Source organism: Haemaphysalis longicornis, unplaced genomic scaffold (assembly GCF_048455015.1).
Source record: "Haemaphysalis longicornis isolate Haplotype H1 unplaced genomic scaffold, Haemaphysalis longicornis Haplotype H1 scaffold_1, whole genome shotgun sequence".
In the NCBI taxonomy this organism is placed as follows: domain Eukaryota; kingdom Metazoa; phylum Arthropoda; class Arachnida; order Ixodida; family Ixodidae; genus Haemaphysalis; species Haemaphysalis longicornis.
Window position 1 is genome coordinate 225,092,886 of NW_027526203.1, and position 23,540 is coordinate 225,116,425.

The 23,540-nt window shown below is 46.0% G+C and overlaps 1 protein-coding gene across 1 annotated transcript; it reads right to left on the reverse strand.

Annotated features, from left to right (window-relative positions):
* Window positions 1-403: 403 nt before the first annotated feature.
* Mrrf1 (mitochondrial ribosome recycling factor 1) lies at window positions 404-23,435 on the reverse strand. Its single transcript, XM_077673903.1, has 7 exons — window positions 23,295-23,435; window positions 22,695-22,885; window positions 19,103-19,249; window positions 15,049-15,167; window positions 14,427-14,518; window positions 7,688-7,847; window positions 404-558 (listed from the first exon to the last, which is right to left on the reverse strand). The coding sequence occupies exons 2-7, from the start codon at window positions 22,882-22,884 to the stop codon at window positions 475-477; spliced, it is 792 nt and encodes a 263-aa protein (XP_077530029.1). The 5' UTR covers window position 22,885; window positions 23,295-23,435; the 3' UTR covers window positions 404-474.
* Window positions 23,436-23,540: the final 105 nt, after the last annotated feature.

Consider the following 23,540-nt stretch of genomic DNA (forward strand, 5'->3'; position numbering starts at 1 on the left):
GCTGTGTGGCTTTACATTATTTTCGTGTTACAAATGATAAATGCTAACCCATTTTGTGGCTACTACCAGCCTTGCTTTTTTCACGTACCATTTGCGCACAGGGTACAAAGGCTTTGAGTCCGTTACCTTGAGGTCCTCTTAAACTTGCAACAGCACTGCACACGAACGGGTGCTTTTGTTTCTCGCCTCCACTGAACAAAATAGCTGCCACGGCTGGGAGTTGACTCCACAAGCTTGTGCCCAGCAGCACAATATGTTAGCCACAGAGCCATTACGACAATTTGTGGGTGAAGACAAAACACACTTAGCCAACCTGCTCGAACACCCTGTTAAAATAATGAGAATTTTTGCAGCTGTCTTACATGCACTTAACGAAAAGAAAAGAGGAGAAAGGACGTTTGCATCATGAATAATTTCAACAGTACCTACGTATTTATTTTCTTCACTCAAAATTCATTTGCACGTGTTTGAAAACTATTTCTCTCCCAATAAGTCCTGCTGCTTGGCTTTGGTCATGGCATCTGCCTTGTTAACCATGTTTTCCACCTCCATTTTCACCTGCACCAGAAACAATTAAATGCAAATACACAAACACCACACACGTTAGATTAAAAAAAAAAAAAATGTGTGAATTGTATGAGGGCTCCCAAATGATAAGTTCCACATTCATCAAGTCCTACTGTGGCAACAATACAGGTTTACAATACTTAATTGGCACAAGCAAATTCCAAATTAAAGCCTAACTTAAAGTTTTTGCCCTGTATTTCATGCTCCCTTTCTGTCACATTTACAAGGCTCACTGATGAAAAAGTGCTTGGAATAACTGGACTTGGCACAGAGCCATGAAGGCAAAGTCAGGACACAGATTTATTGACATGCAAGAATGCATGAGCGGAACTAAAGCACAAGACTGATTGCTTGCTCCCACCCACTCTGTGCATGAAACTTCCACCCACACGGGATTGACCCTCGGTGAAGAGTCAGTCCGCCCCTGCTTTGCCTACTCTGTGCATGCTGCATACATCTTTCATTTATGTTTTACGCACAAAGTTGGTTAGCCACCTCAAAAGGAGGAAATTTCAATGCCAAAGGAACAAATCGTACAGTACCTAAATTGAAAATGCAAAGAAGCCTTTTGTGCTACAAATTTGTCATGCCTGTGCAAAGGGCAACGAAATGCTACTTGTTGTTACAAATCCACTTTTTTTCTGAATGTGCCAGGCGTGTGAAGATTCACTCAAGAGCTCAAGAAAAGATTGACCCACCCTATGCACACGGCAGCCTTTGCACATTTGATTCATGTTGCTGAGAAGCTGAGCTTTGAGAGTAGAATACGGAACAGACACGTTCAGTACAGCTTAGCTTGCACGATTTCGCTAGGGAGGATACTTCTCATACAATTCCACCTCTAAGGCAGTTTCAGATACACTTTACAGCGGGCAGCTCGAAATAAACATTTCTGTGCTGCATGCTTCTTTGCTTCACTCCTCTGCAAGCTTGCTGCCTGGAGGACTGAGCAATGCTCACACTGCACTGCACTGCGCTGTTACCCTGGTATGAAGGTATTCCTGCAACACTTTCCTTACAGGTACAGGGCCCAACATCTGTTCTTTGTGTCGTTCAGATACAGACGCAAAAAGAATTATCAGGATCGTTGCAGAAATAAAGTTGTTCAATTTTTATTTAACAGTTACCAAATTTAACCGTAGTAATTCTAGTGGCGCCTTCTTTTCATGACTGCCTTGGTCTGCGTCGGGGAGATCACGACTGTGCAGCAGTTTTTTATGAGTTAGTAAAAGGGAGCTCTGGCTAAATTGCTTGTAGTATTAGCATGAAGAGGCTAATCTTCAAGACCGGTTCGTGAAGAACAAATGTTACCATCGTTGACGCCCAGGCTTTGTATGCTGAATTCTAGCAACCTACCACCTGCAACCTGGCTCTTGCTTTGAAGGTCGGTAGTTGACCTTGCAGGAGGGTTTTCTTTTTTTTGTGTATATGTGTGTATGTGAACACCTCACAAGTTCCTTTTCTTATCCAGGATATGCGACTGTTTCTCACCTTTCTGTCAATGCACAATTGGATTTCACGTTAATCCTCAGTAGAAAGGCAGCGCACACACTTCCCACTTTGAATCACTCGGGGCATAACTTCAAGGTAGGTCTTGAATAGTATGGTAGGGTTAAAAAAAATAAGCCTAGCAACACACATCAACGCCGTGGCAGGCATGCGACTCTGGCGGTCTCGTGTGCTCCCGCCAGTGTCCCATGCCTCGTGTGTCTGCGCAGGTAGCGCTGTTCCGCCGAAAAGACGCCATCAAGAAGTGCGGAAAGGAGCCCCCCAGGTAAAACCACTGTGGGCTTAAAACTTCCGGAACACGTCCCTTTTCGCCGCCTTCATTGGTTGCGAGTGGGAAAGCGAGCAACAGCCCCCCAGTTTTCAAGAAGAGAGCAATATTCAATTTTCTTGTATTTTTAAATTTAAAAGTTGAATAACTTTGCATTTCTTGATAATTCTTTGTGTCTACCTCTGCATGACACGAAGAACAGATGTAAAGCAAAGTACCTGAAAGAAAAGCGCTGCAGGGGTCCTTTAAAGATCCATGCAAGACGTGAAGAAAGAAACAAAAGCCAAGCCAGGAAGATGCTTTGCCCAAACTATAAGGGACTGCTGAAAAATGGGCAAGACAACATCCCATGCTCCCATTCGCAAACACCCACTATAACCCCTGCACCTCCCACTGGGCTCCAACACCGCCGGCATCAATCTGGCCAGCACCAGGCCCACAACAAGCTACCATATTTACTCACATTTAATGCACCCTTCATTTTAACATGCACCTGACTTCCACAGCTAGAAAAAAGAAAAACCGCAAAAGTTTTCTTCACAAGACAAGCTATTTATGGGCACACAAACTTCACTTATTATTAAGAGTGCGCATATAGTGATTATGTTCAAATAGTTGCGAAGCGAAGCAAATATTTTTAAATTGAACTGATTATTGAGCAATTTTCACTAAGAAAACTGATTTTAAAATTTCTCAAGCATGCTTCAGTAACTATAGTCTGTAGAAAAATAAAGGGCCCAATTAGGAGGATTGGCAAAATTTTGTATGGTGCAAAACATACATGCAGAAGCTATCTTGTGCATTCAAGCTTTATCAATGACATATTTTATATGGGGAGGCAACTTTTATCTCATGCAGTGAACTCAACTAAAAGTCTTTCAGTATCAGTTTAATGAGGGTATGTATTGTAGAGATTAACATATTTCTCTTTAAAAAACATAAATGGCAGTTTCATGCGCATTCATGCCAGTTCTGGGAAGGAATTTCGCTGCAAAGGGCAGTGCGAGGCATGAAAAATCAACCCAATTTTTAAACCCTCAACCACATGCCTTCATGGCATTGTGGAATCATCCCTGTTTTGAACTTTGCTGGTGGGTCCCTTTGCCAGCATAACAACATATGAATTTTAGTTTATTTTCAAAAAGAACTTTCACTGTGAACTTTCAACTTTCACCGGGGAGAATCGAACTGCCGACCTCCACAGCCAGATTCTACCTATCGCCCATCCAAAAAGATGGCACCTTCATGCAAAATACACTAGTGAATTCAAAAAACACATAAAGGAATAAGAAAGCCTGCAATTCACACTTTTTTTAGCTGGAGACAAGTTTTTAAATATCGCTTTTCATCTCGCATACAGACAAAAGTACGTTGCCACGCTACTGTATGTCATGATTGCCAGCATTATTTTTTGGAGGACACATACGGCTCGTAGATCTAAAAATTTCAATTTAAAAAGTTCTAGGGCGTTATCAGCAAAACGGTTTCTTGTTAAGGTGGTTTAACTAAAGGCCAACTGCACTCAAATTTTCGACAACGTAAAAATAATGTCACCTAATAGTACACAAAAAAAGTGTGAAATGCGAAATACTACGTTTCAAACATGAACGCGCGCGACGCAAACGGCTCACGACATTTGCGTTTTCAGAACTGAAACTGAATAGAAAAGGCGGCCATTACCGGCAGCTGGATGTGACGTACGTGATGGAACGAAAGCAGCCGCGCCAGAACCGGCAGCTAAGGCCCTTAATTTTTTAGGGGCCTTACCAGCAGCGGCTCAGAGCCGCCTTCAAATGCGCGTGTTAGCGTCGCGTTTCGCACTGTTTTTTCCACAGAAGAACTTCCACCAACGTTTTCCCAGGATTATGGAGTTAGGCGCATTTCCGACATCGTGCTGCTATCAATCGAAGTGAAGTAGACCCAGCACGCAGTTATTTTTCTATCAGAATAACTGCCGTTGTAGCAATCCTTGACGTTGCGAGTAAAAAAGTGGGCCCTGATTTACACAGCTAATTGTTCATATGATACCGAAAAGCAGCTTTGGTTAGCCGGTGCCTCGGCTATCACATCGCTCTCTTTAAAGGGAATAAACTGCACGTGGGCGGAGATCAATCACTATTATTACTATACGTCACACGCAAACAGCTTCGTGAATATCAGCCCAGTATTTTTTGCTTTGCTGCACTTTGCAAATCGAATTATAAAAGGGATCTGAAACTATAAGCCAGCTTCTACAGTTAAATGATGCACTAAAACACGAAAAAAGTTACCTATCTACCGCTGTTTTCTACTTTCACCAGACACATACATTCATGTGCTGTTGAAAACATACTTTTCAAGTAAACTAAATCTAGCGCTCTACAAAAGTAAATACTTCATTTTAGGAATTGAAAAAAAAAATCAAGTTTGTTTAGGAGAGAAGCAGTTTTGTTAGTTTTCGCACTTCGCGAAAACGATGTCCGATATTTATGCGGATGTGTTTGTTCCACGAGCAAGGGCGATTTTGGTTCACTTTGTGAGTGAGGAAAAACTCGCAGAAATGCCTGTACCCGCGTGCACAACAACTCTAGTTAGGTGGAAAAATTTTGGACAAGTCTAAGGGATGGAGGTAAAGTTGGCCCAGCCCAGATATTGCAAACATTGGACGTGGAAGTGGAAGAGGTTGTAGGCTGGGCTGGCCGCCGCGTAAGGAGGTGGGCCGCCCGCGCCCACAAATTCTGCATGGCGCCTGTGGCTGACGGGCCAGGGCCGCGGAGTAAGGAGACGCAGATGCAGTGCTGGCATTCGATTGATTGATTGTAGGGTTTAACGCGCCGACGCAACGCAGGCGATGAGGCGCGCCGTAGTGGAGGGCTCCGGATTAATTTTGACCACCTGGGGATCTTTAACGTGCGCCGAAATCTCGTACACACGGGCGTTTTTGCTTTTCGCCTCCATCAGAAAAGCGACCGCCGCGGCCGGGAATCGAACCCGCGACCTCGTGCTCAGCAGCGCAACGCCTTGCTGGCATTCGAGCCTCGGGGGCCTACTTCATTCTCTTCTTTCTCAGCCCACACAACAGCCTACCGATGACGACGGTGCCGTTGCGGATGCTGCTACATGGTCAAGAATTTATAAAACATCCTTCTTTCTGTGATAGATGCGATAGGAATGTCAAATGTAAGACAAGCGTGCATGTTGCGATATTTTTTTAGCAGAAATACCATTTTAAAGTAAAAAAAGTTTTGCTAACTCCAGAACGTTCGCAAGCGCATGAATAGTTTGTAGACTTCTAATCTCTTTTATTGCACTGAAAGAAAAAAATTGCGGATATTGCTACCTATGTGGTTAGTTTTAAACATGTGATAGCGACAGCGGTACAGCGCGGTGGGGTAGCAGAGAACCCCCGGGCGAACGTGCTCCTGCACCTGGTGGAGCGTCGTGCAAGTCGCCGGAAAAGCGCGAGCTTCACGGGACAGGTTCCCCAACCTTCGTCACAGGCCGCTTGGAACTTGTTTCGGCGACTCTCCGCCAGGTGCAAACGTCATCTGCACAGAGCTACTTTGAATGACGGTACCTAGTGTGCTCTGTGCTTACGAAGCTTAGGATTTTGCCATGGTGATTTTGAGAGCACAGACTACTTATTTAGATCAAATTTGGACAAGAAAAAAAAAAATTGAGTGCAGTTGGCCTTAAGGGATGCCCTTTCATTTGGGATAGAGAACATAGAGTGGACAAAAATCGGTTGTCTGTCCCTTTAACAGAACGTCGACCAGGGTGCTTGAGCATGGCCACGAAACACCAATGCATGTTTTCAAACATTGAAATAAATTTATTCAAAATTTCCTAATACTGCTATTTGATTCGAGGCTGAATAAAATATTGCGTTATTTGCTTTGATATCTACAAGTTGCAAATATTTGCACGTCCCCTATATTTTATCGCACTCGTCCCTCTCGAATTCCAACATGTACGACAAACCACGCACCAGGGGCCGCCTTTCCAAATTCAAGTTGTGAAAACTAAAATAATACTAATAATAATGTTCAGCAGAAGGCTGTCACAGAGCGGCAATTCTCTGCACGATACTTTGTACGTTAGCTGCTCTTGCTTATTCCTCGGGGCAAAGTGTGAAAAAAGCTTGCGACCTGCTAGGGCTTCTTTTGGACTTTTATCAGCATAAAAAGCATTTGCAAGGCTCCGCACAGCCCCTCACACTGGAAGTGATCTGTGCACCTTGCAGACAATATGCCCGCACCCACAGGACGCGCATAATTGCTTAGCGTGTGCACTCCCTTGTATGCAGTGATTATGGTTTCCCTGCTATGTTGACGATGATAAGCAACCACCACTGCAGCTCAGGCTGGTACTTGATTCTGATGCGCATGCGATTTTGGGGCTTATATTCTGGGAAAAAAAAGCGCATTAGAATCGAGCGAATACGGCATAGTGCGCTCACAGGACCCCTCCTAGATGTGTTTGCAAAGAGAGCAATTTCAAAGAAAAAGCAATTCATTGAGAGAGACCAAATTATGGGAACACAGAAACCTGCTTTCCTTTCTGATAAAAAAAAGTGACTTTTTCTTTGAGAGGCCTCAAGCTTTGCTCCCCTGAGTAACCCTCACTTCTTTTCTGTTAACAAGAGTGGCTGCCCACCTTTTTCAGCAAACAACACCTACACAGCTCTTCTTTGTTCTGTTCTCGACAGCTTTAAATTTCACATTAATTAGGCATAAGACAGAGTACTGCTGATGACTAATGAAGCCACTACAACTGTGCAGAACAGTGATTTCAAACCATCTGAAACTGGATTATTATGTGGCTCAGTTTTTCCGTACTACTTTTAGTGGGTGCTAACAAAGTGAAATTTTGAACCACTTGTTTAATATAAATTAAGTGCATAGAGCTAATTTACTTCCCCATCATTTGAATTGGATCGGGGAAAATTTTGTTGTCAATTTCTTCCTGCATCAGAGGCATTTTTGAACAGCTTCACTATAGTATGGTACAAAAAACGAACGGAACACAGCAGCACATCTATAGTGGCAAAGCAAGCTTATTTCTTTTATAATTTGCAATTTTTGAATATCTCGGGGCACCCGTGTGTTGCGAAGTTTGGCAATGTAACAAGCCAGGGAAATCAAGGCATTGTGCATAAGTGACGAAGGTGATAACAGTGCTAGCACCCCTTCCCTGGCCCTGTGTACAAAAGAAAAGCATATGTGCAGTGGAAGTGGTTTCATTTTAATGCCCACTACACATTATGTGCTGATTTTTCCCAGTGCCTCTGCTTACCTCGACATTTCCTAGTTGCTAGACACCCCGATCACAGCGACAGCCCGAAATGCAGAGTGAACTACTAACCTGAAGGGTGGCGTTGTAAGTGAGGTCTTCCGATGCATTTTGCTTATTCTTCTGGATTTCCTTGACATACTTTCGCTCAATACTGAGCAAATCATCTTTGGCTTTTGTGAACAGGGTCTTGGCATTTTTTGCTAGTGATTCCCTGTGCTCCTTAGTGATCCTGCAAAACATACAATGCCGTTAGACAACCAATTATCACTGCACACCAAGGACTGAACGTGAATGGTTACATAAAAAGAACACTCCTACAGAACAATACTATGGCTGTAACAGGGCTGTAACTCCTGCTGTAACATTCTTGGCTATATGTGGAAGCCTTTAGCTAACTATGCTGCTGATTGCTGGTGTCCAGAAATTCGTGAAAATGATTGCACAAAGCTTACTGATGACTGCGTTAGCCCTACTGGTGTCACGATGCAGAAAACTAACGGCGTTGTTTGTCTGAAGCATCGGTGAAAGTGGACCGGAGGACAGAGTAGCAGGATGTCGGAGGGAGGGGTGAGGGGGACAGATGGATTAAGTGAACTCAGTTCGTCAACACGAATCTGTCACACAACCGGGGTCGAAATGGCCCCACTGCATCAATTGCAATGGCCGTGCCTGGAAGCTTTTCATTTTCCTTAGGCTCTATTTCAAACCTTCTTTGGGGAATGACAAGCACTGTGTCCATTTGCAACTGATACAGACAAGTACACTATGTAGGAAAGTGCAACAGTGCTAACCTTAACTTTTTTGCTTGAAGGAACACACTAAAGTCTGAGTAACTTGAATATTGAATACATTTCACTAGTGAAAACCGACAAGAACAAAGAAAGATGCACGCAGTGTGCATCTTTCTCTGTTTTTGTCTGTTTTCACTAGTGAAATGTATTAGAGTCAGAACCAGCTGGCTCAAATGACTGCCTTAGCTGAATAACATTTTGTGTAAACTGAAAGATCAAGTATTTCATAGCCCTCTCAGCTTCTGTTCGACAGCCAACTACGTCTTGTTTGCTGCAGAACCAATAATTAACATTGGTATTTCTCTCTTTCCTTCCATTTTTTTTTGTGGTGTTGAAGGTGTCATTACAGAGCGTTCAGTGTGAGCTAGGGCTCTAGTCTCAACTTTCCTCTATCGTCGCCATGTTCCAGAAAGCCTGTTCTCATTGGCCTTCACTTTCGTCCTGAGGGTTAAAAGCCAGTCAGAAAGGCTGTTTCTGATGCCATCTTGGTATGGCGGCACCCAGGTAAAGTGAAGAATAGTGCCTTCAAGCTGGGCAGCCATCATCCCCCTTGCTCCTACACTGTTTGTGTAAGGTATTGCAGGCTGGGAGTGTGTAGAAAATATGCATGCAGTTGGCCATCAATAAAATTGACGGCAATGTAGGTGATTGCACTACAAATCTCTGACTATGGCTGCAGGCTGTTATATTATTATATGCGCAGGAGGTAAGCAGGTACAGACGGTCGACTTTCATGCTCGCCTGCATGCAACTTCCAGCTCTGCTTGTACCACAAGGTGAAACGCTTCCACGAAATTGAAACTGAAACTAAGCCTGCTGCCAGTGGGGAGACATACTATTTTGTAGTGCTGACTATATCGGGTCAAAAGTTTCCTTGTCCATTTATTTTAGATTTACATCTCACTGCCTCAGTGTTTGTTCCTGAAAAAATATTTAGGCAAGCTCCACTACCCTATTCCAAATCGTAGTGCAGGAAAGTGTTTTCCCACTTTTGGCACTTTCTGCATCAATAAGCAACTGCCACTGCTGTGAGTGTTATATCTGCATTTGCGACCCTCTAATCTACCAATATAAGCCAACTTGCTTTCACACTGTAGTGTCCCTTTAACCTTGCCCTTACGTTCTTTGAATGCATTGCAGTTTTTGAGGACAAGGACTGGCCCCATGTGATAAGCAAAAGTTGGGCACCAGCACTCGTCATGTTCATTTACATTAAAAAAAAAAAAAAAAGGAACTGCAGAACGATCAAGGTCGAGACACTGAAGACGACTTTAATGCAGGCCAAAAGCGAATTTCCCTGTTCAACAGGCAGATGAATGGGGCACCGACACATTTGTTAAACCAGGTGCAACCAGCGCTGCGCATGTTTCCCAGAACTCGCATTTCGATTCCTCCATTGAGAAGGCTATGCCTACACCTGTGCTTTCGTAATATCTGGTTTGTGCCGCTAAAAATCTTTTGCTCTGCACCGGTAGTTAGTAAGCAAATTTTCGTCCCGCAATATGACGCATGCCTGGCTTGTTTGCGTGCATGAACATCCTTCCTTGGGCAGCCCTAAGCCGTGGCCTGGAGAGTACATTCCAAGGGAGGATAGAGCGATGCATCACAAACAGTGCCGCGAGCACCTCGGCAACCTCCGGGCAGCAAGAATGTTACGAACTTAATGTTATGCAGACACACTACATACATCAGACAGGTGCACACATTGTCCCTCTCCAGTGATCTCTTTCTCCATTGTGTGCTCAAGTACCCAGGCCGTCTACACTGTCAGGTATGCCGGTGGCTATCCGGAATATGAACACACATATCGGTGATGTGCACGGGCCACCTCACCTCCCACATTTCTTTTCACCGACCCTTATCCCCCTGATATTCCCCATTCCTGGTCAAGATGTGCCACTCCCCCCGAGAATCTACGGGCCACCTTGTGGTCCCTGTTGGCTACCCACATTGAAACATTCCACCCCTCTGCCAAGCCTGCCACCATCAGAGGACCATGGAACACCCCCTTCCTCCGAGGACTCATAATAATGCTGCAACTTGGACTTTAGTCACTAAATAAAGTTTGTTCTCTCTCTCTCCTCGTGAGGGACTTGGGGAAGAGCACATGAGCATCTGTCTGGGTGTCAGCGTGTGCATGAAAATGCCCATTACATGTCATGATATATTTTACCCGTTCCATCAGAAAGATGACCCGAATTTTTGTTTTCCCAGGCCGTTTATGAACTCCTCCATATGACTGCCTCTGCAGACAGTTTGCAATCATCTGACACCTATGGCACTTAAATTCACCTACTAGTGCAAAATTTTCTTTGATGATCCAGTGATATTTTATACTGTGGAGAAAAATTTCCATTTATACATGCAGGAACACCTAATTTTAGCACTTTTGCCCACAGGTTCGGCAACAAATTCTTCTACATTTCCTTGCAGGCTCTTTTTGTTGCTGAATGATCTTTTACGTTGATTTGGGCATTAGTCAGCACCAACTATGTCTACTTCACATAGCCTTGCAAACATAAATGCCATTTAAAGTTGTAGCGCAAATGAAATTCCTACAGGGCATTGAGACAATAACATTCATTTCACATTTTGTTCAATCAGCATGCTTACTTTGCATGCTAATGTTCTAAGTTGAAAGTGCCCATACGAAAAGAGATCCAAGATATTTTTGGGTAATTGAGGATTTTTATTCACGACATTTATTCATAAGATACCTTGACTGTGCCGTGTTATGAGTGACTGATGCGAGATCTGGTTTACTGACATACATACTTTTCATTTTGAGTTCACGCCTCTTAAAATTCTATGCACCTTTCAAAGATTTCCTTTTCTTTTTCCGCCAAAATTACAGTCGAAAGTTCCTCGAGAAAGAGAAAATTCCCAGCCAAGAAGATCACTGTGACAATCAACTTGCTGTGGCCAAGCAAGGTAAATCCCAGCCAGCATCGTCTAAGAAGTTTTCAGGGCAAGAGACACGGAAAACATTAAAGGAGTACCGACACCAAATTTTGACACCTAAAAAATGATATAATTGACTTCATTAGTTTGTACAGATGCCTCACAGAAATTTTTGCAGCGACCCGAGGCCGGAATCACATCGAAAATCGATTTTAATTGTCCCGACCGCGAGCTACCAAAAATCGGCAGCACTAACGAAATCGCTATCGGCGTGACGACACATTGTCCGGCGTGTCTGGCCGGTTCAGGGTGACGTCATATAGTCGTTTTCGGAACCGGAAACGATAGCCTGCGCTGCTGTTGTCGGTGGTCTTCGTTTCAGCAGGAGGCATGGGTGCGCCTCTGTGAGCAATGCTTGTAAACTTTGTGCACTTTGCGTGTTCGATGTCTTTGCTCTTTAGTTCGTGGCCGGCGCATGGTGCCGGCGCATGGTGCCCTTGCACTGGTGCCAAAAACTGCGCAGTGACTTATCTGAGTGAGTGGCCTGTGCGCGTCGCCGAGCTTGCCAAAATTTTTCTATGGCAAGCTCGCGGAATGTGAAGTACTGCTCAGTGGAAGCCTGTCCGAGCAAATAGATGGCGATGCCAAGATGCATTATTTTCTGCGTGACGACGTGCAGTGCAACGTGAACTGAGTTCGTGCGCGGCGGCGGCCGCAAGAACTGTCACCCAAGCCAGTGAACAGAATTTGCTCGTTGCACTTCTTGGCTGCTACCTGCAGAGCCCGAAGTTGACGGTGGAGCTGCAGTAAAAGTGGAGTGGAAGCGATTAGGCAGTTTTAGAACAGGGAAAGGCGGCGTTGGGGGCCCCCAAGAAGTTAGGGGAACGCAAGCGCAACGCGCTCGCGTACGGCGAGTTTCAGAAAAGGGGCGTCCCCACCAACCCCGCAACGCTTGCGTTGCTCAGGTCAGCCTGGGTGTTGGGAACTTTAGGCATAGCATTGTGGCGAATATTTGATCGCTGCTATCTGTACAACTGTGAATGACCATCCCTTACACAACTTTTCACCATACTATCATACCCTTTTTCACGTGTGGAACTTCATTTTGGCGATAATTGCCGTTTGAGCGATCGGTGACCAAGAAATCTGCCATGGTCTGTTTTGATTCTACCACACAGGTGGCGCCATCTTTCGGCCGCTCGTCACACCGCGGTGCTGACAGTGCCTGGTCGGCCCACCGAACCTCTGCTGCCAGTCAGCGTAGGCTTACCATCGCGGCAAATATCTGATCGCTGCTTTTAAATTCGGAGCTGATAACAATCCCTAGCCCAATTTTTCCCCACACTAACATCTACTTTCTCACATGTGGAATTTTTTTTTTCGGCAATCAGATTGATTGGAAAAGTGGCGACAAGCTAATGCTATCATGGTCTGCGCCGGTTCAAGCCGCACCGATATTAAAAAACAGACGACGGCGAAGACGTCGCCGGCCTAATCGCCTCATCTGTGGCCGAATAAAGTTGTTCTGTCTGTCTATCGGGTGGCAGCGACTCATCCGAGCCTGACGATTCAGACGACATGTCAACTGCACGGGCGAGCGCGGACCATGTGCAATCATAGCAGACGATGCAGCAAACGTCCCCGACGTCAAACCGTGACGTCATATTCTCCGGCCTGCATTTGAACGACCATTCGGCGCGCGACGACCGAATTTGAAACTGATTGGAATAAATGTGTTATAATAAATTCTACGCTGGCCGCTGACCGCTTTTGGTTCGATTTTTGTAATTACTGGACCAATAGGTATTCTTTACAGCATAAAAACCAAAAGCGAGAAATTTAGTGTCAGTACTCCTTTTAGAAAAAGAAAGAGATTGGCAGCAGGTCTTTGTATCCTTTCAAGAAACTCGAAGCACTACAAAAGGAGTTTCTGAGGGAACCTGAATATGTATGTGCAGTCAAAACCACCCACAACAATAACAGCCGTTGCCCCATATTGGGTACAGCAATTCGAACACTTGGTGCCATCAAATGCACAGTTTGTTCTATAGCAAAATAAACTGCTGATTACAATGCTAACATGTCACATTGTTGAACACAACAATTCAGCCTAACTAGTACAAGGCAACCCGAAAAGGGACAAAAAAAAAAAAAAAGAAAGCATAAAACAGGAGACTCCACACACTCTGTGTCTGCCATCTATTATCCCTTCAGGAACTCACCCAAACAAGTGCTTAATTATGTTACAAATACCGTCACACATGTTGTGAGATACCAAGTTCACTTGCTGCAAAGGAAACGAAACCGACTGACTGTCGGTCTTCCACCACATGAATATTGCAGCCCATTTTGTTACCTGCCTTGAGATGCCCTGACGCTCGCCTTGGCTTTTTCTGCGGAACCCAATTACAGCAGAAAAAGAAACGGTGAGCAAATGCAATGAAGGAAGAGAAGTAGGCAGAACGGCGGCCTGGCTAGCAACTGGGATTTATTTGGAACCACAAAAGTTTTCCCGAGATGCCAGTCCACTTGTCCTCCCTGCTCACTTCTGTTCCTTGTTTTGCACTATCCAAGGCTGGTTATTTTTCAATCAATATGCATCAACAAGCCCATCTATCTTCTACAATTCAGTTGTAACAATTAGTGGTTATTCAGTGTGTGTGTGTGTGTGTGTACACAATTTTTTTCCCGACATAAATACCTCCACCATGAAAGCTTATGCAAGAGTGCCACTCCTACCCCATATTTTCTACAAGCCTACAAACTATGTCATATCTGCCACAACACCGAAAGAGTCATAACAGGTAACCCAGTAATGCTTACACTATTCAAGATTTGTCCACAAGAATTGGGATATGCAAATTACCCGTAAACAACACTGAATGAAAATAGGCAACGCTGTCATGCTGCAAGTTTTCTGACATTCAGCAAGTATCAACGCCTAAGTATCACCCAGCAACACAACACCATTTGCCATGGCACAAAAGAATTGAGGGGAATCGATTTCGCCGTCCTTTGCGGCCCTAGCATATGGCCGCTCTACCAATCAACTTTTGCTACCCTGCATAGCCAATAGATTTCCCCTCCTTGCTTGAGCAGCAGAAGTAAAATCTCACTTGGGAAGGTGACAAAACACGGTTGTTCCATCTTGCTGTGTGGAGATGTTCAAGCCAGATGCCTGGATTGCCTGGATAGTGGGCTTGATCGCCTGTGTATGGACAACAGCAGGTCACTTTCTTTTCCACACAGATTTAAGAAACTCTATAGTGCAAGTTAGCGCACGTGCACGGCATCTAGGTGCCAAGCAAGCTCTTGAATTGGTGCAAGACCTGCCCACAAGTGGTTCACTTTTCTACATAAAAAAAAAGAGAGAGAGAGAGAGAGAGAGAGAGAGAGAGAGAGAGAGAGAGAGAGAGAGAGAGAGAGAGAGAGAGAGAGAGAGAGAATTAATAAAAAAAACCTGTAGCAGTTTGTGTAATACTTCCTTTAAATGCGATCTTCCAATTAGCCCACAGCCACTGAGGTATGACGCTAGCATTGGACGCGTCTATATTGTTTCCTTCGTGTCTTATCTGCAATAACCTTTTATTTGGGACTGAGTTCAAAGCAAAAGAAAGGAAAAACTGCAAAGCTGCCAGCCTCCCTGAGGCGATGTTCAGATGCTCGCGCTGGAAACGTGAAGGGGCAGAGGAGAAAAACAGAACCAGGCGGCAAAGAGGAAGAAGAAGAGCTCCTCACGTCGGGGAAGCTGGTCATGTTGAGCACAATGAGCTGGGGATTCTTCTTGGCTATCTGGGCCACCTCAGCCAGGCTGTACTCTTGGCCATCGACTTGCACCGGGACAGTGTCGATGCTTCCTGCAGGGTGGCACACACAAAGGCACGAGTGTTGGCGGTCTAGAAGGGACAACACAACGCAGGCAGGAAAGCGTGTCAGGTGCCAAGGACAGCACGGCGCTATCGTTTTTCCCACCCATTCACCGTCCTTTCTTCACAGCATGGTTTGTTTCACTCTCTGTGGAAGTGGACCTTAACAAAGCATAGGCCCAGTCTGATGTAACAGGAATGCAGGTGTGGTTGCCAAAGTGCCTTTTAGACCCAGCAGTGACTCTGAAATGCAATGCTAGCAACGTTACAAGCATGCTTTCTGAAACAGAAACATGCATACTACGTATTAGCACTACTCCCCAATGCCTTGGAGGCAGCACCTCATCAGCCACACTACCGATGCAAAAGACCACTGTGAACGTAATGGGCATCAGTACCAATGTGCACAGCCTTCAGGTTACAGCCACTGCATGGTGCTGGAATACAGTTAAGCCATTGCTCCTGCGCTGTAACTACTTCTGACTAGACTGGAGCACTGCTCAGGCCTGGAGTTTTCCTCAGTTAACATCCGGTGCTCCATCAATTTAGCCAGAGCTGAATGGTTAACACCGAAGTGTATGTTAACTGTTCCAGACAGCCCATTAGCTCCACAATGGGCCGAGCCCACAGAGTGCTTCAGACTTCGCCTGTACAGTGCTCAGCGATTGAAACGCGATACTCGGAGCGCGTGGCTGCCGGTGCTTGTTGCGCCACCGGTGAGCGCTTGTGAAAGCGAGCTGACGCATTGTGGTATACGGTGAGGGTGAGAGCGTTCGTGACGCAGACTGACTGCAACCGGGAGACAGCCTTTCAGTGTGTGGTTCTTGGCGGCGCCATAGGGGTGCTACATGCCATGGCTTCGAAACGCTGCGCCTGCGTGCCGCGCCGCGCCCAGCGAAGCTGGGCAAGCTGGCACCGCGCGCGTTATGAAGAAGTTGAATGCACATTTATCGCGATAGGTTATCGTGGCGCGCACGGCACGCAGGCGCAGCGTTTTGAAGCCATGACATGTTGCACCCCTATGGCGCCGCCAAGAACCGCACACTGAAAGGCTGTCTCCCGGTTGCAGTCAGCCTGCGTCACGAACGCTCTCACCCTCACCGTATACCACAATGCGTCAGCTCGCTTTCACAAGCGCTCACCGGTGGCGCAACAAGCACCGGCAGCCACGCGCTCCGAGTATCGCGTTTCAATCGCTGAGCACTGTACTTCAACTTCACACTTGCAGCAGCAGATATGCTTTCCATGCCAAAACACATACAGGGCCAACACCAGCTGTTGCTTAGTGGCACCTTACACTAGTACAAGGCCGAGAAAGAAGCAAAGAAGCAATGGTAAGAAAAATGAGTCAAGTACTTGACTCATATTTATCCTTGGAAGTAATAATTATATACCTGCTTAAAGTATGCAAGCACATCAGCACAAGTTCCCCACAGATGCTGCCTCACAAAATCGACATTTTCACCGACAAGCACATACGCATGACTGGGTGTAAAACCGACCCAACAAGGTTTTCCCCTTGTAAGCTTAGATACCGCAAGTCCTTGAATAACAGATACGTCTGCGCTATGCCAGGCAAGACACTAGCCCCGACTGCTGCGGCAGCTGCCAGGGACGTTCTTCTGCCCCAAAAGGCATGTTCCACTCAGTGGAGCCACTACACTGTGCACCTAAAGTATTTCTCAAGCATAATTTGAACAACCAGATATCCTTGCCTGCTCAACTGTTTGGAACTAACTCAGAACGACTGAGCCATTTTCCCAGACACACAAGCAGACTTCCGTAGCCTCCTTGGATGTCCCATGACCACCTTTAGGAGTTGAAGGGCTGAAGATGCAGTCAGGGGAGCAGGAATTTTGCTCAGATTCACTTAAGGGGGCTCACTGGTCTTAAGCCAAAAAAGTTTATTTTTGCAGTTATGATGATGAAAATTGGGGGGCAAATGTAGTTTTTCATTCTGATTGTAGATATAAAATTTGTTTTTGAGTAAAAAGATTATATTCAGATTTATTTGGATTTTTATATTCGATTTTTTGACAGCCTTTGTAAAAAAACTGCTGGAGGGATGCAGCTAAACAGGGTACCAGTGAACTGTGCACAAATGGAGGAGTGCAATAAGACTACCATTATCGTTCTATCTGGTCTGTAGCAGAAGTTACAACCGTTTGAAATTTGGTCTTCAACGGTGGCAACCAGAAAAACCGGTTTTCCCTACCAACCCCAAATTTCAAACGGTCATAACTTCTGCTACATACCAGATAGAACGATAATGGTAGTCTTATTGCACTCCTTGATTTGTGCACAGTTCACTGGTACCCTGTTTAGCTGCATCCCTCCAGCAGTTTTTTTACAAAGGATGTCAAAATATAGAATATAAAAATCCAAATAAATCTGAATATAATCTTTTTACTCAAAAACAAATTTTATATCTACAATCAGAATGAAAAACTACATATGCCCCCCAATTTTTATCATCATAACTGCAAAAATAAACTTTTTGATCAAAGACCAGTGAGCCCCCTTAAATGTCAAAACTTCTATGGAACTAATTTGCCTTGATTGTGCAATAGTTTTTGTCGCACTACCTGGGTGAGCAGTTTGAGGGTGTGAACGTATCTCAAGCTGCAATATAATTTGTCAAATAACATATTTTCACACGCCATGAGGCTTGGAAAAGTGGCCTGCCTTTTTATTTGGATTTGCCCAAACAAGTTACCCACACTGCTAAACTCGTATAAAATATACTATATTTCTGTACAAGAGAGTATCAATGTGGAGTGGATTACAAATGTGCAGCAGTTCCAAGCAAGATCAATTGGGCTGAAAAAGGACTGGTCCACCAAACAAATCTAGCGGAGTTTATACCAAGTGCCTAGTTTTACATGTGCAAAAACATATTTTGAAAGCTGGAAGTGCTGCATTGATGCCCAGTTGTTTCCTGTACCACGTGACTCGAGTTGTCACGTGTAAATGGCTGAAATAGACAGCCAGGGCTTCATGTCAATCGCAGCCGAGGGGGGCTATCAAGGAAATGTCAATAGCGACCCACCAACTACTCGAAAAAGGAAGGAGACTACGAACCCCAGCAAAGGGGTTTAGCAGAAGAGCAGCACAAAATGAGAATTAATTTGACACTATAAGAAGCCCAAGTTTTCTTTTTACAGCTACTGGAAGTATAAATCGAAAAATTTGATGCAATGAATCATTATAGACGAAGCAACGCACTTCTAACGGCATTATGATAGCAAAAAGTTATACAATTAGATTTCACAACTACCTTGTTCAGGGCTCAACTGCATCAACACCTGTGCCCTTTTTTCACTCCGAAAGGCAGCGAGAAAGAGGGCACAAGTGCCCTTTCCCAGCACAGCCCTGACAGGCTCACTGTCGTGTCTAGCACTGATTGCAGTCCTTCTATCACTGTGTTTCAGTGCAGCAATAAATTGACAGCAGCAATGCCAGCACTGCACGTTTCAGCCAATCACTCACACAAGTTGGGAGGGGCAAGTACCAGCAGGTCTAGCCAAGCAACGGTGCCAGCCACTGCTCCCTCCGACCAGTTGGGAGACCAGTCCACCCCACCACAGGTGTGCCAGGCCAGTCTCTACGAAGCAGCACAAGCACTGTCACTGACCGTCTGTCAGCTCTAGACCCACTAGGAAACCCCACCTGCAGCTGCACCTCACAAACACTGGCTTTTAGGCACCTGCTGATGACATGCAGGCCTGCGTGTCATGCCTGCACCAGGATGCCTGCACCACACAAACAACCCAGAATTGTGTGTGTGGTGCCAGTGAAGGTGTCAAAGGTGCTTTCTTTTTGTGGATGCTTGTTGTCCAGGAGAAGCTAGGGTTGTAAAGGCCCCCCCTTCCCAGTCAATAAACAGGGCAGCCCCAGCGCAGAGTAGCGGCCCCAAAGCGGCTTACCCGCGGCCGAGTTCAGGGACAGGTGCTTGACGAAGCTGTCCTGCAACCTCTGCACCACCTTCTGCACCTCGGATCGAAAGCTCTGGATGCGCACCACCTCTGCAAGCTCGTCGTCTGACAGGGTCATCTTTGGCTTGGCATCTTTTGCTGCGAGAAAGAGAAGGGGGTTGACAGAGAGAGAGAGAGAGAGAGAGAGTGAGGGAGGGAGGTGCCAATAAGCACTCACTTAGCCACCAAGTACCAGAAGAAGACCAGGGAGAGAGGACATCACCTCATGATTTTCTACCTACAGGAAGGTGCAGTGCTCATTCCTTTACTGGCTGTCTCCCTACTTAAAAGCCCAGATTCAGAGCTTTCTTTCGTTGCGCTAGCATTTTTTCCAGCTCCACTCCAGGGTTATTTTCCAGCATGTGGCTAGAAATAGACAGGTGGGTGACCTAAGTTGGCATGTAACCTCAGTATGCCAACTACTTCCTTCCATGCTCATGCACACTACCACCCCATTTCCATCTACTTTTGAGACTGCTGAGAGTGCGGCGACACTTATTTTTCTGCCTCCGTGTGTGCACCTATGCAGCCCTCGAGGTGGCTGGCCAGACGCATGCAGGAGTGCATGCACGGGCACACACAGCAAGTAGCAGGCAACCAAGTAACGGGAACAAGAACCTTTGTGAACACTGACCCCTTGCTTTCATTTTGTCTGCAAGTACAGATATATGCGTGCTACCAAGTGTAATGCGTAAATTGACGTAATTGCATATCTGCAACAAGGATAAAACTGCTTCACACAGCTGGATAAAAAGGTAGAAGCACATGGCAATCATCCTGAGCAACAACAGGATAGCTCTAGAGTTTCTGGTTCAATTAAAAAGTACTGCGAAGATGAACACTTGATGAGAATACGTAACGGCAAGAAGATATGGGCTGCCGAGATGACTTCCTCTTGGTGTAGGCTTCAAGCGCTGCTTCAGAGAAGGCATCCTAGACCATGACCGGCTTTATAGATAGCGACCTGCCCATTCCCGGCAATTCCATGTGCCAAATTTATTATTGCTTGTTTGGCTTTTTTCAGTTCTTTCCTACACCACTGCACCGGCTGGCGCTGCATTTGATCCCCATTTCTCCACTGCATACACGTTTGCTTGGCCTGCCATCATTATTTTGTCGTTGTCTCAGTCCATCCGTTGAGCTCAGTCTTTCCCGATTTGCCCTAAGGGAAGTGCACCCATTCTGTGGGATAGACGGTGTGCTTAAATAAGAGTACTTTTAACATGGAATCGTTACATATCTAGGTTGGCAAAAGCACGCACCCCGCTGGCATCCTCCAAACATGCACCCACCCAAATATTGTCAGAAAAAAGCTTACACAGCTGCTAACCCTTTGCAAACGCATGAGGCAAACGCATAATTGCCTCACCGCCTAAGGAAATAGGCTGTTGTACAGCCCGGCTGTTCGACGTTCTTTTTTTTTTTTAAGAGTTATGTTAAGAGCCTACTACTGAGCTACAAATATAGAAACAGTGAATTATTCGTAGCCAGTCATCTGCATGTTCTCCTGGCACGATAGTGTCGCCAGCAAACCCGAGGTTACTTAGGGCAACGCCACCTGTATAAACAGTGCCTAACGCGTGAGCGAAAAATGGCCAAACAGCCACTCTCCTGTTGCTCTCTCCTACCCTTCCCCACTCCGTAGCCTTCCAGCGTGCTTTCGTGTCCGCCAGCCAGCGCCGCTTCTCGGAAACTATGCAAAATAGTGGAAAGTTTGTTTAGCGTTCCCGAGGCGGCGCTCCTAAGCCTTCTTGTTTTTCACCATGCTTGTCTGTCTTGGTCTGTTACTGATAAAACTTCCTTTGTCACGAAGCAAAATCCCTGGCGCTGCCGCAGGCTGATGCGGGCTTTGCGCGCTTATCTACTCGGATCACAGGCCCTGAAATTTTCTGAGTGGGGCATCCCACCTCTATCCCCTCCACATTTAGGTATTGTTTTGACCCCGCTGTTCGCACTCCACATCGGTACGCACTTCTAAAATTGAGGACTGTACTGTAGAAGCGCCCAGACAGCGTGGCGGGATTCCAGCTGCTTATCCTTTTGTTTCCTATAATTTTCTATAGTTTACAAGCACGTGATATTATTGGAAAGTAATCGTAGAAGTGAGCGCCTGAACAAAAAACGTGCACGCAATTTTTTCTTCTCTAAATACTCCAGAAATAAAAATATCAGTAAAATAATGGCTGTGCCATCCGAAAATATCGTTTTTCTGTTAGCTATATGTCTACCCGACAATCAGTATGTTCTTACACTATTTCAGTCCGCCTCCGTCTTTATCTTTGGGAAAATGCAGCAAGTATGAAGCCAGCGACACGTTGAACGAGATCCCCAGTGCGCCACAGAACTAGCACCCCGTCGCGGCTAAGATGTAAGCGAAACGGCCCTTGAAGCCCAACAGGCAAGCTGACAGACACACGTCGTAGAAGTGGGTGCAGCGTTCGCGACTCGCGAGCAGTGACGTAAGGCGAGATGTCCGCCGGCACGCGCCACATAGCGGATCAGTACCTGAACTAAGCGTCCCTACCCTTCCCATTGAAAAGCGCGCGACGCGTCAGGCAATGTTAATACAGGCGGCGTTGCTTAGGGTCCCTTCGATTCATATGCACCACGTGAACCAGTTCAGGCGGTGCTCGCACTGCGCCGTTTGTTTCCGTTTCAGTGGTGCAGCTCACGGCCCCTTAACTGTGCCGTTCGATTCACCGGTGGTGCTGACGGCTGCAGGACAAGCTCACGGTTGTGCCCACACACCCTGTCAAGGTGGTGCAGACGCAGACGGAAAAAGTGCAGGTCTGGTTTCGCACGATGGCGGAACTGGCTTTTCCCTGCTGTGAACTAATTGAGGAAGTGCAGGGTGAATCGAACGGACCCTCAGTTCTGGTACCACCACCCTGTATAATTGGCGGAACCCGACCTGCACTTTTTTCGTCTGCTTCCACCCTCACTGCTTCAGCAGGGAGTGTGGGCAAAGTCATTAACTCGTCCATGCCCACATCGACACCACTAGTGAATTGAACGGCACAGTTCAGGTACCGCGAGCGGCCCCACTGAAATGAACGGCAAAGTGCTGCACCACCTGAACTGGTTCACGTGGTACAAGTGAATCGAACGGACCCTAAAGTGCTCCCATCTCCTGTTTCTTTGCCTAATGCCAGTGCGCAGGGCCCAATAGGTTGCTGCAACAACCATTGTAAATATACACCTTAAAGAAACTTATTGAAGTGTTTTCAAGGTCCTGGCTTCACAATGCTTCCTAACTGCAGTGGATTCCACCGGGTTGGAGTCTATTTTATAACCTGTACAGTCAAAGTACAGAGCTTAGATTATGACCCCTTCGGGATAATAACAATACAATACTTTATGTCAACTCAGGAGGGCTGGGGTGTGCTGGAAAGGCCAAAGGCCCATACCGAGGGGCCAGCACAATAAAAGGGTGGGCCGAAGATCAATTGTTACGAGCAAGGTTATTGAGCTCTACCCATTGTAGGACTGCAATAATCTGGCATGCACAATGCACAGTGTAAAAGCATAATGATACTGAAAATACCAGAGTGCTTGGGCCGGTTGGCTCCTTTCGCATAGTGACAGCAGCTAAACACGGACGGGTGTTGCCTTCGAGCGTGAAGTAGGAGTGGCTGCTTCACTGCTTGATTCAGCCTCGCAAAAGACGTGACACTGCGCAGCGGCGCAACGTCTCGAAGCCTGCACGCAAGTTGCAGCTGGTACCTCAGGGCCATGCTGCAACGACAAAATCAAGAGAACGGGAGTGTTTGTTTATGTTTGTTTAGCGTCAGCAGTTTTTCTCCGTTGACAAACTGGCCGTCGTCATACGGCCGTCGCCATATGTCGTCATATGGCCGTCGTCGTACGGCCAAGTTATCCGCATGCAGGCAGCCGTCAATATCCTTCACATTGACAGTCGTAACTGATTTCGCCAACAACGCGTGTTCCGACTTCGAAGAATGGAAGCGGCCAAACTGCCTCATGACCTGCTGATAAATAATAACTAGAAATAAAACACTACGCCAGACTACGCTCCTAAAATGCCCCCGAAATGATGCTTCACACGGCCACCGACTTGACGTAGTTACCGCGTGCGCATGTTCGAAAAATAAGCGAAATAAAGCAACCAAGGAATGTTACGCACGTGCTTTCTCAGCCCGCGAGGACACACACAACTTGTTACTTCTGTGAGCTGTCAACCTGTCAACACATCCCAACAGCGCAGGTAACCGGCAAATATATATCAGATAAACAGCTAAAATAACTAGAATTAAGCAATAATTCGCACATGCGACGATGAAAACACTTGCACTTAATCTGGCCGCTTCGGCCGTTTACGGCCAAAAATAGGATGATGCCAACGCCTCCTACAAAAAATTTTGATGATGCT